The sequence below is a fragment of the Grampus griseus genome (assembly GCF_964374135.1).
Source record: "Grampus griseus genome assembly, chromosome: 5".
Lineage (NCBI taxonomy): Eukaryota > Metazoa > Chordata > Mammalia > Artiodactyla > Delphinidae > Grampus > Grampus griseus.
The window spans coordinates 1173267-1189842 of NC_138998.1; the positions used below are offsets into that span (position 1 = coordinate 1173267).

At 41.1% G+C, this 16576-nt stretch overlaps 2 protein-coding genes across 6 annotated transcripts in view; one reads left to right on the forward strand and one right to left on the reverse strand.

The window, feature by feature from the left end:
• The window catches only part of TOP2B (DNA topoisomerase II beta), a gene marked incomplete at its 5' end in the record, with an annotated part of 66400 nt that extends 53631 nt beyond the window's left edge, over positions 1 to 12769 (forward strand). For 2 of the 3 annotated variants that reach the window (XM_082654896.1, XM_082654897.1), the window contains 9 exons: positions 149 to 343; positions 2886 to 3030; positions 3255 to 3416; positions 4941 to 5142; positions 6059 to 6135; positions 7307 to 7417; positions 9630 to 9752; positions 11309 to 11403; positions 12270 to 12769. In XM_082654896.1, the coding sequence (XP_082511022.1) occupies positions 149 to 343; positions 2886 to 3030; positions 3255 to 3416; positions 4941 to 5142; positions 6059 to 6135; positions 7307 to 7417; positions 9630 to 9752; positions 11309 to 11403; positions 12270 to 12437 (1278 nt within the window). In that variant the 3' untranslated portion in view covers positions 12438 to 12769. The remainder of the gene's footprint in view (positions 1 to 148; positions 344 to 2885; positions 3031 to 3254; positions 3417 to 4940; positions 5143 to 6058; positions 6136 to 7306; positions 7418 to 9629; positions 9753 to 11308; positions 11404 to 12269) is intronic. The other variant, XM_082654898.1, reaches the window with a different exon arrangement.
• Positions 12770 to 12852: 83 nt separating this feature from the next.
• RARB (retinoic acid receptor beta) overlaps positions 12853 to 16576 on the reverse strand; it is a 193106-nt gene continuing 189382 nt past the window's right edge. For all 3 annotated transcript variants that reach the window (XM_082655388.1, XM_082655386.1, XM_082655387.1), the window contains exons 7-8: positions 15925 to 16083; positions 12853 to 14312 (exon numbers count right to left, since the gene is read on the reverse strand). In XM_082655388.1, the coding sequence (XP_082511514.1) occupies positions 14116 to 14312; positions 15925 to 16083 (356 nt within the window). In that variant the 3' untranslated portion in view covers positions 12853 to 14115. The remainder of the gene's footprint in view (positions 14313 to 15924; positions 16084 to 16576) is intronic.

Genomic DNA, 16576 nt, shown 5'->3' on the forward strand with positions numbered 1-16576 from the left:
TTCTTAGATTAGATCACCTGAAAGGAAAGCTTTGTTCTTTACCGAATGAATAAAGTTAGATTTGACTACTTTTGCAGTAGTAACTCTCTTTTCTAATGAGTTGTCTATGCCCCCGCCCTGTTCCCCATCCTTAATCATTACACTCCAGAAAGTGGAAGTGCAAGAACGAGAAGATCTTCTGGCTGGGATGGCTGGAAAAGCAATAAAAGGGAAAGTTGGCAAACCTAAGGTGAAGAAGCTTCAACTGGAAGAGACAATGCCCTCACCTTTCGGGAGAAGAATAGTTCCTGAAATTACTGCCATGAAGGCAGATGCCAGTAAGAAGTTGCTGAAGAAGAAAAAGGTACATGTCTCTTGTTTTAGCTCATTGGTGGACTCCACCTCCATAATGATGTATGTAGGTATTTTAATTTTATTGTGTACTTCAGTCATGCTTTATTTTTTGTTTCTATTATGTTTCACTGTGATTGGAAATCACTTGTTCTCAGAGCCGTTGATCCATACATAGAATGAAGACATATTAGTCAAGGACCCACGTGTGTAAAGACCTACTCACTTGATTCCATTTCTAAAACGAGAGAGAGAAATACTCTACTCAGCATTCTTTTTTTTTTTTCCGCGGTACGCGGGCCTCTCACTGTTGTGGCCTCTCCCGTTGCGGAGCACAGGCTCCGGACGCGCAGGCTCAGCAGCCATGGCTCACGGGCCCAGCCACTCCGTGGCATGTGGGATCTTCCTGGACCGGGGCACGAACCTGTGTCCCCTGCATCAGCAGGCGAACTCTCAACCACTGCGCCACCAGGGAAGCCCTACTCAGCATTCTAAATTAAAATCATGAAACAACAACAACAGAAAGTTTATCAACTTTAAAATATAAACTTTAGTTCTATATCATGACTAATTAAGGAAGTCTTATGAAAAGAGTCTGTTTGGCTTTCAAAGTAAGCTTTCAACTTTTACTATTTGTTATTACCTTTAGTTAAAAAGTCATCAAACACAGCATATATCATTGGCATTGATGAGAGTTAGAGGGGATTTAAAAGCGTGAGATCTGCCTACCCTCCAGCAGGATGCGAACAGTTGGCCAGAGGAAGGAAGTGTCGAGAAGGCTGCTCAGAGCCGAGAAGCAGGGGCCTGACGGTCTCGAGGGAGTCTGATTTTTCTAGGCAGGTTGATTTAGAGCCCAGGGGATATATAGGTCGATGCATCCCACAGTCTAAGTAGAGCTTGGGAGGTGAGCCTGAGAGCGGTGGTCTGTACAGAAGAGTTAAGAGTTGAAGCCTGGGGGCACTGTGCTACCAGGGAGATCCCTCTCTTCCACGGTTCTGATAAACGGAGGTCTCACAGGCTCCCCTGCACATAGAACTTGCTCTCTCCTTAGGAGAACGTTTCTCTCCTTTTCTGAAGGTCTTAGCCAGGATCCGTTCTCAGCACACTTCTCTTCACCTTTCATGGTCTCCCCAAGTGACCTCGGTTGTGCCCAGAGCTTTTATCACTTACACTGGTGACTCTTTAATCGATGTCCTGAAGCTGTAATGTTTCCAGGAGGGCCAGGCTAATACAGCCACCAGAATGCCCAACGCCCCGCAGACTCAGCATGCCTGCAGGGACCCATCCATTATCTGGGTTTCAAAACTGCCCTCCCACCTCTGCGCCTGATCCCAGTTCCTGGCACTACCAGCTGTCACTAACATAGGCCGAAAACCTGGGAGTTTTTTCATTTAGTCTGTAACTCAGTCCTACTGACTGTCTATGAAAGTTCCAGATACCACCCTCTTATCTTGGTCTACACTGACACAGTCTTAGAATTTGGTATTTTCCCTGAGATAATTTAAGGTGAGCCGTGTGGCTCCAGTGATCTTGTCTGTAGTCATCCAGTCACGACTTCTTCCTTCTTCACTTCAGTCCTCTCAGTCTTGTCTCTCACCACCAGAGTGATGTTTCCAAACAACGAGCCTGTTGTTATAGGTGATTCCTGGTGCACAGTGATTTAGCACCCGCACGCCTGCCTGCTTCCATCTGGCTGCCTTTCCCCCTCACCTTTCATTGAGTCTTAGCAGACAGGAGTCTTTATCTTGTGCCTGGGGCGCGCTTCCCGCCTTCCTTCTCCTCACCTGGCGAATCTACCTGATTCTTCAAAGCCCAGTGAGAAAGGCCCCCTTCTCCGTGGTGTCTGCTCTGACCCTGCCCTAGGCCTCCCTCCCTCTGTCTCAGGGTCAGGGGACTTCATTATGTACTGCTAGGCATTATAAGACATGGGTTGCTTATTTTCATTCAGTAATCTGAAGATTTTTTTCTAGTATATAGAGGCGTGAGCTATGGGAACATATTTTTTCAGGTACCTTGTGGTATACTTAGCTATGAGTCTGAAAGTCCCTTTGATAATCAAAAGCTGCCTTCTTATTTTTCATAGTTGGTTTTAAGTAGCTGTCATGTCATAGAAGGGAGTGGTAAGCAGTGTCATCTTCTACAGCTGCATGAGATAAAGTAAAACAGGGTCTGATCAAAGTCATTTCTTAGGACCTCAATAGAATCACGCTTTATATTGTTTTTTAACTCATCTGATATGAAAAAACGATCTCTTGGCTGGAAGTGTATCTCTAAAGTATATGGTGTTAATTTAACTTTTTTTTTTTTTTTTTTTGCGGTACGTGGGCCTCTCACTGTTGTGGCCTCTGGTCGCGGAGCACAGGCTCCGGACATGCAGGCTCAGCGGCCATGGCTCACGGGCCCAGCTGCTCCGCGGCATGTGGGATCTTCCCGGACTGGGGCACGAACCCGTGTCCCCTGCATCGGCAGGCAGACTCTCAACCACTGTGCCACCAGGGAAGCCCTAATTTAACTTTTATTTTTACTTATGGTTTGGTTTTCTTTTCAATGTGTAGGGTGATCTCGATACCACAGCAGTGAAAGTGGAATTTGATGAAGAATTCAGTGGTGCACAAGTAGAAGGTGCAGGAGAAGAGGCATTGATCCCGTCAGCTCCTATAAATAAAGGTCCCAAACCCAAAAGGGAGAAAAAGGAGCCTGGTGAGGAATTGTTAGAGTATTTTTGTGTGTCAGAAAATCTGTATGTTCAGGATATTACTACATTCTTTTGATTGTACTTTTTTTCTACTAGTTGAAGTAATGTCTTCAGTTTTCACAAACATTTGTTATTTTATCATGAAGTTTTCATTACAATAGTTTTATTTTTACTAATGACGTTTGGATAGGTATTGATACATGTCTTATTGTTGCTCATTTGTTTTTAGGTACCAGGGTGAGAAAAGCACCTACATCATCTGGTAAACCCAGCGCAAAGAAAGTGAAGAAACGGAATCCTTGGTCAGACGATGAATCCAAGTCAGAAAGTGACTTGGAAGAAACAGAACCTGTGGTTATTCCACGAGATTCTTTACTTAGGAGAGCGGCTGGTATTCTGATATATTTTATATTTTAATATATATTATGGTTTGACAAAGTTAGTATTACTCGTAAGTTGGTATTAGTATCATCAGTGTTTCTGAAGTACTAAACCATTAGTATTTCAGAAGTTATAGTTCATGAAGACAAAAAAACCTTTACAAAATGCTATTTTCTAGCAAAGTTGGACTGAATTTCTCTAAAGTGAATCATGTTTTCTTACCGATTTTTGTTATAAAGTTTGGGTTGTATTCCCTCCATAGTTGGAAGATGTTTGGTAAAAAAAAACATACCTTGGTGTAGTATACCAGCAGTGATGGATCCATGCAAGTGCTATGTAGTGTTCTTTTCGTTTTCTACCCCTTGTATCATGAAGAATTTCCCCTACATTAGGAGTCTGGTTCCATATGCACACAGCATAATTTAGATAATTGCAATGTTAGAGTTAGGCTTGCAGAATCCCATTTTGCTAATACATATTGCTGTTAAGCATGTGATTTGATCCTTTCTGAATCATTAATTTGAAGTCTTCAAATAATTAAAAACTGATGTGTCCTATTTTATAGATTCTTCTCAAATTGTTAAGTCCTAATTTACATAAAATGAATAATAAAATATGATTGTTTTTATCTCTGGGAGATACTTTCAAAATTATATCTCAGGCCTTTAGTCACTAAGTGATTGAATTTCTTTTCCTGATGTGCATAGGTCGTATAATAGAGATGAATTAAAAAAATTTTTTTTATTATAGTTGATTTACAGTGTTGCAATAGTTTAGAGGTGAATTTTTAACACAGTAACAAGTTACATGAAAATTTATTAAATGCTTTCAAATTGTATTTAGGCTTTTTCCATACATCTAAAATGAAGTGTAAAATTGCATAGCATCCAAATGACTTTCAAAACTTTATTCCATAGTATATGCTAGAGATTAGAGTAAAACTTACTTGCATTATACCAGTGTGCCTTTCTCCATAGTTGGTACCTTTTTATGCATTATATTGTTTTGCTAATATATTGAGGTCTTATCTCTATTTTTACTATTCATCTGAGAAATGACTGTTTGTTATTTCATAGTAAAACTACTGTGAAGAGAAGATAGGAGTTTTTATGGAAGAGGTTAAGAGAAAGTGCAGCACTTCCTAAAGACCTGTAAGAGTTGTCTTTCGTAATTGCAGAAATGAGAAATCTCATATTAGCAGTCACTTTCACAGTGGCCATGACTGCTTTCCTCACTGTTTTGAGTAAGATTTAAGCATGACAGGCAGCATCCTAGTGGCCTCATTAGCTCACCCTCTCCTGAGACAGGCAGCGTTGCCCCCAGAGCCTCCAGGGAGTACAGAACAGATGTCAGCACCATCAGAGTAACTGAGGCAGAGTGGTCGACTTTTGTTCTCTAATGCTTGTCTTTTTCTTTTTTTTCTTGTATATTTTAAGAGACAGCTGGAATATATTTCAAGTGCGTTGTTTGGAATAGTATTTCATGTTGATAAAGCTGGGTTTGAGTTTAACACTCACTTTTATTTTTGTCCTAGCTGAAAGGCCTAAGTACACATTTGATTTCTCAGAAGAAGAGGACGACGATGCTGATGATGACGATGACAATAATGATTTAGAGGAATTGAAAGTTAAAGCATCTCCCATAACAAATGATGGAGAAGATGAATTTGTCCCTTCAGATGGCCTAGATAAAGATGAATATACGTTTTCACCAGGCAAATCCAAAGCTAGTCCAGAGTAAGTAACACAGCAACTGCTGTTCAGCTGTATGGTGCAGCTAGGTGTCTGGACATCTGCAGCAGTCTTACAGTAAGCTCCATCCTAGGTCAGGTCCTTCTCATGAAGTAATATATCTGCTTAATATTACAGCTGCTTACATAACCGTTGCTATAGTTTAGAGCACGGGTTGGCAGATTTTTTCCATAAAGGGCTGGATAGTAAATATTTTAGGCTTTGCAGGCCATATGGTCTCTGTTGCAACTACTCAGTGCTGCCCTTGTAGCAGGAAAGCAGCCATAAATGATATGTAAGTGAACGACCGTAGCTGTGTTCCAGTAAAATGTTGTTTACAAAATTAGGCAGCAGGCATACGGGACATAGCTTGACCACTCCTGGTTCAGAGAAAAGTTATTAAATCTTTAGAATTGAGAGGTTTAATTTTCCTCTCTAGCTTTGGTCTTGATTTTTTTCTTGCCTCTGGTGAGTGTGAACACATAACATGTAGCATGTGAAGTCTGTGAACTATTTCAGATTTTTAAGGAAGTATTTTAACCACAAGCAGTCAAGTATTAGAAGTCAGATTATTGCCTCTTCTGATGGAGATTCTTTCTTTTGGGACTTTTGCCAATAATTTACTGATGTTAAATTCTGAAGAGGTTCAACCATAAAATTTAGTGATATTTTGAATAACTTTAAAGTTTTGCTTTTCTGTTAAATCGTTGGTTTGTCTGGTGTCTCTGTGTGTATGCATGCACACTTACACTTATGAGAGAGAAGAAAGGAGTTTGGTTGCCCTGTCTTTGGCAAAGGGCAACAAATAAGAGAACTAAAATTTTGTTCTGTAATTATAATCCTGCAATACATATTATATATAAATTGTCAAAGTTGAAACCAGATACTTACATTATATTGTTGTGTTTAATTTTTCTATTAGAAAGTCTTCCCATGACAAAGGTCAGGATTACGGGAATCTCTTCTCATTTCCTTCATACTCTCAGAAGTCAGAAGATGGTATGCTCATTTAGTCTTTTTCTTGGTTACTTACGTATTATTGCTATGGATTTTTTTTATGAGTAAAAAACTTACCTTCTTTTTACATTTTCCCCAATGTAATAAGGTTTATTTAGTTTTCCTGAGGTGATTCCCAACTGATTGGTCAAAATCAGCATTATGGAAGCATTTAGGTGGAGAAGCAGATGCAAACCTGTGTGTGTGTGTGTGTGTGTGTGTGTGTGTGTGTGTGTGTGTGTATGTATAGTGGGGGGAGTGTGAGTGTTTTAAGGAGAGAAAATAGTATAGACAGAAATTCTGGAAGAGCAAAGTTAATTTTCATGGCAATGTGAATGGATATATGACAGCTTTTTTTTTAAAGCTACAAGTGTACCAATATGCAGATTTGTTTTACTGAACCCCAGTAGCTGAAAGACTAGAACCTTCATAGAAGCAAATTTAATCAGTGTGCATACTTTTTTATTGCCTACATTTCTGTGTGTGGAATTTCTAAGGTCAGAACAACCTAGTTACATTTGAGTTACTGTTTTCCATTTTTTAAATACACACATACATGTAGATAGATGCGGTACAGGTTCTGTAAGTACTGATAGATACACATTTTTTAAAGCATGTCAAAACAGCTATATAAAACTTTCACATCCAAGTTGCCATTTTAAGAGTCCCTGTTTTGGTTTGAGTGGGGGAAGGATGGAGGGAGGTATTGATTAATTAAATTGAGTGTAAAAGTAAACTGAAGGTAAGCCTACATGCCTTTTCAATTAACCTTTAATGACGTAAAGTTGATGAACTGATATTCCTGAAATGGTTAATTAGATGTGTAGATGCTAAAATAATCACAGTGAGAACTTTTTAATGTCTCATTTTAAAATAAGTCGTCAGTATTTTTGAATTGGTCAGTTACGTTTTAAATGATTAGCGTTTGGGACTATTAGGAATTTTTATTACTGTATGCATTTCTATGTTGTTCTACACCAGAGTAACTTTTTTGAAATATAACATTGTTATATTATTTTCCGCTGTTTGTATACTGTGGATTATATGATCACAAAATAGAAACTTACAAGATCTATTATCTAGCTAAAGAGATGTCATCAGTAAAAAGAATCAGTTTTACTACTAAGTGGTCCTTATAGAATCTCTTTACTGAAAAAAACCCTGTAATTTTTAGATTCAGCTAAATTTGACAGTAATGAAGAAGATTCTGCTTCTGTCTTTTCACCATCATTTGGTCTGAAACAAACAGAAAAAGTTCCAAGTAAAACAGTAGCTGCTAAGAAGGGTATGTACTTGTATTTGATTTTGTTAAGCATTGCATAAAACATACAGAGATGGTTAAAGGAAACTTAATGTAATTTGAAACTATTTGCACTAGGACTTCAATAGAAAATAGGTATGAAGTATAAATGTGTATGAGGAAAATCCCTCTTGTTTTCTAACCGTGTGAGGTAATTATTCAGATGTCTGTAAGACTTCATTTTAAAGCTGCTGTAATTATAACCCCATGCATTGATATGGAAAGACAGCTTTCTGGTAAAGCTGTGCTGTAGTTAGTTGTTGGGTTGTGAAGTAGGCTGAGAGTTTGTGCTGATAGCAGTTGCCCGCCTCAGCTGTGTAGGCCATGCCTAACTCCTCCTGGGAGCCGTCGCTCAGCTCAGTCTGGGCCTCTTGTTGTTTGTGAGTCATGCAGCTTTCTTTTCCGTAACCTTAGATTGTTTATGAATAAGTTGATTGGAGTTGATTCATGAATCTGTTACTGGTACTGAGGCACACACCTTGAAGGAGGTCAGTGTTAGTGCTTTGGGTTTAAAAGAGAATCACCACTTACCCAGCAAGTAAATCAACAGTATGGAATGTCCCTTCAGGATCTTAGAAGCGCACAACAGACACCCACCGTTGTAGACACACATGTACTGCATGCAGCAGAACAACAGTAAAAGCCCCTGCTGTTCTGGACACACTGGGGCGGTGGTGAGAAATTGGTTGGCCCTCCAGCCTCTAGCCCCGGCCCTCCAGCCTCTAGCCCCGCCCTGGCCATGGTCTGTCTTTCTCTACTGAGGACTTTCTCTGTTGCTGTGCCCGCCACCCTTTACCCGTGACTGAGGAAAGCTGGTCTGCACGTCTCTCAGGGTTCGTGCCCCTCAGGTTAGCTCGCTCGGGTTTCATGCCAGCTCTCCGCTTCCTCACGCGGTGAAGCTTCCAGAGTGATGACAGCTCGACACCCTCCCATTACGCAGCCCTCTCTTCACTGTCTCGTTCTGCACTGCCTTCCTGTACCTCCCAAGTGGGCACTCCTAACTTGAGTTTTTTCGTTAGGATCAGGTGGGGTCTGCTTCTGGAGAACGCAAACTGAGACGGGCCCTGTAATTCCCCTTTAAGCATCTTTTTAGCATCTTGATATGAGCATCTTACAACCACCCTGAAAACTGGGGAGCCCTTTCCCTCTCTGAACGTGTCAGCCCGTTTCCTTCATCAGGCTGTTCACCCCCATTAGACCTAACGAGTTAGCTTAGCATTAACTGAAAGGCCAGCATGCGCAGCCACTCCCGTCCTGTGGCTCCAGTGCTTCACAGCAGACGGGCTCAGAGGACGCACGTACCTGACCTACACCCGCCCGGTAGCGTCGCCAGTGCCACCTAACACTGCAGGCCTGGAAACGTCCCAGGAGAAAGGGTCGTCACTGCACCTCCCCACGTGTGGAGCCCGCACTCCCGCCGGGGCTGCCCCGTGGCTCTAGCGGTAGGAAAGCCCACAGAGCCTGCAGGCCGCTCCTGCTGTTCCAACAAGGGGCCTCACCTTGAGCGCCGTGTATTGGATCGCGATCACGTTTTCCATATAAGGAGCATGGGTGTTTTTAATAGAAAAGTGTGGTTAATTCAGTACGTTCTTTTTTTTTCAAATTAGGTTTTACTAATCACACAAGTAAAGGCTGATTTATCAATTTTCATAGACTGTAAATGAAGCAAGGTTTTTAAAAACAAAATTCATCAAAATAAAGGCCTTTGGATCTATTATCCACTTACCTAGAATTTTCATGTTTCTTTTCACATAAAAGTACCAAGTCTGATTTCAACCTCTGAATGGAAGTGAAGTTTCTATTCATGGTATTTGAGGGTCCCATAATTTTTTTTTCTCTAAAACATTTTAAAAGTTAGAACTTAACATGTGGTTATACTTGGCATTATCATTAATGTCTTTTTACTACTGCTTTTTAAAAGTTATTGCTTCATTCATTTTAATGGCCCTTGTTAATTTAAATTTCTCAATTGAATTATCAAAAGGCAAATTATGAAAAATTAAATAAAAACCATTTTGTCACCTATGAGCAGTTGTTTGCCTTTACACTGGCACCAAACGGAGAGAAATCATTACATTATTTAAGGCTACTGAATTTCATATCAGCAGTAAGAAATTCCATCGTTATAGGACTCACTCCAGCTTGAATTGTTGTAAGAATATCACATTGATCTATGAAATGGAAATTTGCTTAATAGGAAAACCATCTTTAGATACAGCCCCCAAGCCCAAGAGAACTCCCAAACAGAAGAAAGTAGAGACTGTAAACTCTGACTCGGATTCCGAATTCGGCGTTCCAAAGAAGACAACAGCACCCAAAGGTGAGGATTATCTTTGTATAACCCTCTAGCATATTCCATGTGGCAAGTGTTTAGTCTCTTCTACTAACTGAATTTAGAGAGACTGGGTACCTATTTTATTTTAAATTGTTTCACTCCTCAGTAAGCAATGTTCTAAGAATCAGTGCTGAATTAGAGTCCAAAGGAAATACAGCAATTTAGTCCACTTTGTTTACAAATCAAGAAACTGAGACTCAAAGAGGTCAAGTAAGTCAGCAACTTGCTACCAAAGAATGGTTCAGAGACCCCCTGCAGCGGACTCCCTGGAAGTGGTTATAAAAGGCAGTGGGGGGTCCTCATTAAAGTGTGAGACTCCTTGGCGGAGGCTGGAGCGGGGACCCTTAGACCAGAGCCCTGTCTTCATGTGGGAGCTGAAACAGCTGTCCTCAGGGCCCCGGCAAGGGCACAGCACCAGCTCCTCTCGCTGCTGTCTCCTCTTTGCCTCTGGAATCTACGAAGTCCTTAAAGATGCTTAAAAAAATATGTAAGACATTTCTCTAAGGGTAGTTGTTCAGTCTTTTGTCCAACTGATAGATACTCTCATCAACGTGTTTCTTTCTTAAAGCATTGGTTGGGTTAAGGAGATACAGACCTACAGCAAACCGAAGGGGCAGAAAAGAAACATAGTGACTAGGGAGGTTGGTACTTAGGCAGTGCATGGTTTGAAACCTTTATAAATTCAATAGTGCCATCTCATTGATTCATTTGATCAAGTATGACATCCCAAGGCCATTTAGGCTATCTTTTCTTACTAGTACAATCAGTTAGTCATAGCTCTTTAAGTTTAAAAAATTTAGAATTGCCGCTTACTTTTTCTCTTTCTCTGGCATCACTGTAGGATGGAGAACGTTTGGTGACCGTTTACATGTTACCTTCTCCCCTTCCTCCTCCAGTGATGAACATGCAAGATTAGGTAGATGAAAAAAAAATAGGCCGCATGGGGTGACTCTAGTCTGAGAAGGAATATGGATTTGACAGATGGTCTTGTGATTAATACTGGGGAGTTTAGTGTAGGGCGGGCTGTGCTACTTAAAATGGGATATGCAACTGGCTGTCACTGCTGTGTGGCAGGAGAGGTTACAGTAAGCATCCAGACCTCTACAATGTGTGCTAATAAGAAAGTATGTCTTTTCTAGTAATTCATGCTATATTTTTAGAAGTATTGGTCTATGACAAATTAGAAACTAATTTTTTTCATCGCATACAATTTAACAAATTCTCTTCTAAGAGATTTTCTTTTCAGGCCAAGTACCACCTGTGCAAAATGCCAAGGTTTCTTTTATGCATTAGGGGTTTGGTCATTAAAGTTTGTCACCAGCACTTTCCAACTAATTTAAATGTATTGGTGAAATACTCCTTACTCATGTCAACCCCAGAACCGAAATGATGCTGACACACTGTTTCTATGTTAATCACAGTAAGAGATCAGGATTGCAGTACCAACTGGGCATGCCAAAGAAGTAAAAGTATAATGCTTTGACACTTTTTATATTGCACTGATTAACCTTGGGAGAAAAACCCCTTTGTATCATTTTAAGGTAAAGGCCGAGGGGCAAAGAAGAGGAAAGCATCTGGTTCTGAAAACGAAGGTGATTATAACCCTGGCAGGAAAACCTCTAGAACAACAAGCAAGGTAATTAGCAGCATCTTTTTAATGCACAGTTTTAAGAATGTTATATAATTGGCTTAGTTCGCTTGTTACTGTAATGTCTTGTAACAGATTTAAACCTAGTATGTCTTCTCCATAGGGGGCTTGTATATGGTTAAAAAATTATCCACATGTAAAATTTATATAATCGGGACCACCTCTTGGATAAAGGGCGGCATAAATCAGCCTGCTCGAGTCTTCCACGGCCTGCAGTGGCAGAAGTTACATGCTACCCTAAAGTATTACTTTCCAGACCAAATTAAGGCTATTTCTTTTGAACTCGAATTTATTTGACCAGGACTGATTTGATTCTTTTTAGCTTGAATTCATTTGACTGTGGCTACTTTTCCCAATTTGTCTGACCCTTCTCCAGCAGTATACTGTCTCTTTAAGGTAAATTAATAACATCAAATGCCACCCTTTTTTCTCTCTCCCCCTTCCTTTTAAAACTTAAAAAACACAAACAGATGACTTTAGCTCCGTGGTGCTCTCCACACTGACGTTTTCCATCCAGTCATCTGCTGTGACTGTGGCCCATCCTGGTGACCTTCCTCTGCCTTTTATAAACGCTTACTGCGTGCACTACACATACTGTCCATAAGTCTTAAATAAGTAATGGTGGTATCATGAGATCACCAAGGTGGCACATTAGCCCTTCGTGAAAATGATTAGGTAACTGGCTTCACACTTAAGTTAGCATTACAGTTCTGCTTTTAAAAGAACCACTGCTGGTAGTATTTCCCAAATATAAGTGACGTGTAAGGAATAATAATTCTCTTTAACACTAGTCTTTTTTTTCCCCCCCCCCAACTTCGGGGTTTTAAATCTCTTTAAAAAAAAAAAATGTCTAGAAACCGAAGAAAACATCTTTCGATCAGGATTCAGATGTGGACATCTTCCCATCAGACTTCACTTCTGAACCACCTTCTCTGCCGCGGACCGGTCGGGCTAGGAAAGAAGTAAAATATTTTGCAGAGTCTGATGAAGAAGAAGATGTTGATTTTGTGATGTTTAATTAGGTGCCCACAGAGCACAGAAAACAGTTTTCAGCAGATAACTTGTGTTGTCCCTTTTGTCTTTTCTGTCTCAAGACTTTTGTACATCTGGCTTATTTTAATGTGACGATGTAATTGACGGTTTTTTATTATTGTGGTAGGCCTTTTAACATTTTGTTCTTACACATACAGTTTTATGCTCTTTTTTACTCATTGAAATGTCATGTACTGTCTGATTGGCTTGTAGAATTGTTATAGACTGTCGTGCATTAGCACAGATTTTAATTGTCATGATTGATTGCAGACTACAGACCTGCTTTTTGAAATGAAATTTAAACATTAAAAATGGAACTGTGTTCTCCGTCTCTTTACTGAAGGTGAACGTGCAGTAAAAGCTCTCATACACCTTTAAAATAAATATATTTTATTCTTTGCCAGGAGACTCCATGGAAAAAGGTAAACAGTATATGAACATAGAAAGAAGCATTGTTAAACAATTTCAATGTACAAACAGAGCCAGTGAAAGTACATCACAGACTTGCTAATATATCAAAAAAAAATTTTTTTCCACTAGTGCTTAAATGAGAACTAAGAAACTGACAGACACTTGGGTCTGTTAACCACTCCACCCCAGCCTCCACTCTGTTCGTAGTGACTGGACCAGGCCAGAGGACGCAGATTCTCTGCCGGTGACTTTGGGGAGGCAACGCAAATTCCCCCAGTAACAAGCGGGAATCAGGAAGGATACAGAGTTAGTTACACGGTGCAAGTGAGAGACCAGCCCGTCATTATCCCATGAAACCTCCCTAATGGCTTGTGAATAGGTAAACAAAAACTTATATTAACACTGAAAAGTGTTTCTGCCTTGGAGGCTATCATTACTGTAAAAATGTATCATCTTTTAAAAAAAAATTGTGTAGTTGTTATGTCATTAAACAAGTAATAAACCACCTTTAATTTAAAGTGACATCCACAACTGAACAAATGACATTTGATACCTGAACTGGCAGTTACACTGATACAGAATTCTCTTCTGCTAGTGCAGTGAATTTGTCGTATACTTCACTGGGCAACATGAAAGGAAAGATGCGGTCTGAGAGCATCCAGAGAGCAAGGACAAGCTTCTACACTAACTAAAGTAGAACACCTTTAGCCTTATCTTGCCACACTGTACGACAGTCCCATTTCCTTACCTCGACGTCTTGATCTGCGAAGGCAAGAGAGTTATCTTTTTGACCCTTTCTTAACTGGACATGTACAGTAATCGGTTCCATAACCTTGGTGTCTTGGTTATTTGGAGTATGCAAGACAAAAGGAAAGCACCAAACGTATAGGAGAGAGAGAACAGAGCCATACTTCTGTATGTACAGAGTCTTCAGAAACTTAACCAGGGGTAAGTCATTTTGACTGGGTCTTTGCCATGCAATCATCTTGAGTGTTCACAGAGGAGAATAGAAGCTTTTAACTGGTTTTCGGTTGCATGAAATGGCTGATTGATTTTTAGAATTTAAAAAGTTTGTACTTCTAGGTAAGTTAGACAGTGAGGGGTATATACTGATACATACGAAAACTTCTTGGTCCTTCTTGAGTTTGAATATATTTTCAGTCCAAAAACTAAGCAGCAGTAAAAATGTTTTTTCCTTGCATTTTAAATCCCAGGAGTGAAGGTACTGGGGAATGTTGGAAGTGGCTAGAAAGTGTCTTATTGCAGCAGTGGTGACTGACCGACACCGCTGTTCTCCACGGAGCTGGGCGAGGTGCTGGGACTGTGCTCTGCTGTGTTCCCACTCGAGCTTGGGGTCAAGGGTTCATGTCCTTCAGAATTCTCCAGCATTTCCTGAATGAGAGGGGGCATCGAGCCAGGAATTTCCATTTTCAAGGTAATTACACGTTCTGCACCTTTTCAAAAGAGATCAGAGAAATCTGGTAGAGATACGGAGTCAAGGTGATAACCAGGGAAATCAACTTTCATCTACTTTAACAACGGTGGGTGAAAACCGTGCTGCCAGGGCCTCCCAGAGGCTCTGCTAATTTGCCACCATTAAAGCATTTCCACTTCATCTGCAGAAGAACAGCAGAGATAGGCTGACAATACTTAAATGGGACAACTCCACACCTCTGTCAGTTTTAGGAAACAGTATCAGTATATATTTACTCGACAGATTTGCAAAGAGAAGCTCCTGGTAAGAGACCAGAAAGAGTATATCTTGAAGAGAGACGGTGAAAGGAGAGCAGTTCCCCACAAGTGCAGGCAGGGACTTGAGAAACAGACGTGTGGCGAACGAGATCACCCACTCGATGTAGCACCGTGCTGCCCAGGAGGGCGGCCGCTATGTACACGCGAGTGTTTACACCTGCTAGGTTAACTCCCGAAGGAAAAGCGTGCCTCGGCCGCATCAGCCCCATCTCAAGGGCCTGAGAGCCACGTGTGGCTGGGGGCCACTGGACGATGCGGGTTACAGAACGTGTCCGCTCTGTTAGCACTGTCCAGCTAGGTACGGGGAGGGGCAGTATGAAGTTCCACAGCCTCGCGGATTTAAAATCAGAGACGGAGGGGATATGGGGATATATGTATACGTAGAGCTGATTCACTTTGTTATACAGCAGCAACTAACACACCATTGTAAAGCAATTCTACTCCAATAAAAATATTAAAAAATAAAATCAGAGACGTCACAATGACTGACAGTGGTCAAGACTGGTGACTTCTACACTTAATCCCAGGCTAGGGATGAACTCAGGGTCTCACTCTTAGAAGGAGCTCAGGAATTGAAACTCCTTGTCAAACACGTTCGCTGTGCTTCTAGGCACTTCCTGAAATGTCGAGTTTGTTCCCTGGCTCACCAGGCCTTCAGGGAAGGGGAGTGACAACCGCACGTCCTGCTCTCACACTCAGCTGCCATGTGGCTCCAGGCACTTCTGTAATTGCTCCAGTTGCCATATTAACTGGAAATCACTAGGCAAAAAGTAGTTACACCTCTCAGGAAGGCAAGAATCCCTTTGCTTAGAGGTGCAGAAGTTAAATCTGCCTACACACCGAGAGAACAACGGCTAGACTGATGTAACCAGTCACGGTCACCCTAAGCACTACTCATTTTTTCTTGAGGTTTGGGTGTTCAGGAAAAACTGGAATCAAGTTTACACAAACCAGAGCATGTATGGGAAGCTGGAATGAAATGTACAAAACGAGAAAATTAAAATGCCGGTCATATAGTATGCTCTCTTGGAAACAGTTTTTCTAATCACTCACTGAGTCATCTGAATTTTAAAGCTCTCCTAATCTACTGAGATCACCGAGTAGGGTAAGACATGAGGTTTTACTGTTTTTAAGGGCAGGTACTATTTAATTCCTTTTGATTCCAATGAGAAATGAATTCCAGAATAATAATAGCGAAAAGGCAGCTACTATCAAACACCCGCAATTAAAACACAGGGTTTTAAAAAGCAATACACTGTGGTCAGGACCGCAAGTCCACCTGGTGGGTGAGTGAGTGCAGCGTGGCGGACATACCTTTAGCACTGATGCTGCGGAGATCTGTGATTTTCATGAGGATCTTTGGAAACATGTGAGGCTTGCTGGGTCGTCTCTTTCTGATATAAATTTTTAGTGCTTCCAGCAATGGTTCTTGTAGCTTATCTACTTTTGTTGGTTCCTCAAGGTCCTGACGGTCTAGATTCCAGGAGTAAGGTATTAAACAATCAGTATCAGGACAGAAAGAGTTACGCATTTGCAGGCTAGAGTTTCTGCCCAGTTCCCCTCCCTCCTTGGTTCCACTATATCGTAACCGTATTAATTTGATGATTCAATCACATAAGCAAATCTGAAGATGTGTGCAACTGCCTTAAGCAGTGATACTTGAAAATGTCCACATTTTGAAGGCTGGTTGCTTTTGTCCCCGGCAGAGCATTACTTCTCGTGACCAGGAGGTGTCACTACTGAACTGAATTAAAGGAAACCTTGAGCAGGATGGTTAAAAAGGCAAAGTCAATCAGCCCCCTACTTGATGCCAGTTAACTCGTTAACCACACGTGATTCGGCCTCCCGTGAGCCAGGAGGGGTCACTACAAAGAAGAACCATATTTCACCCGAGACCTCCCAAGGATGGTAGGGGGCCAACACAATGACTTGTGATCTCAGCCCCTGAAGAGCAAACAGCACATGC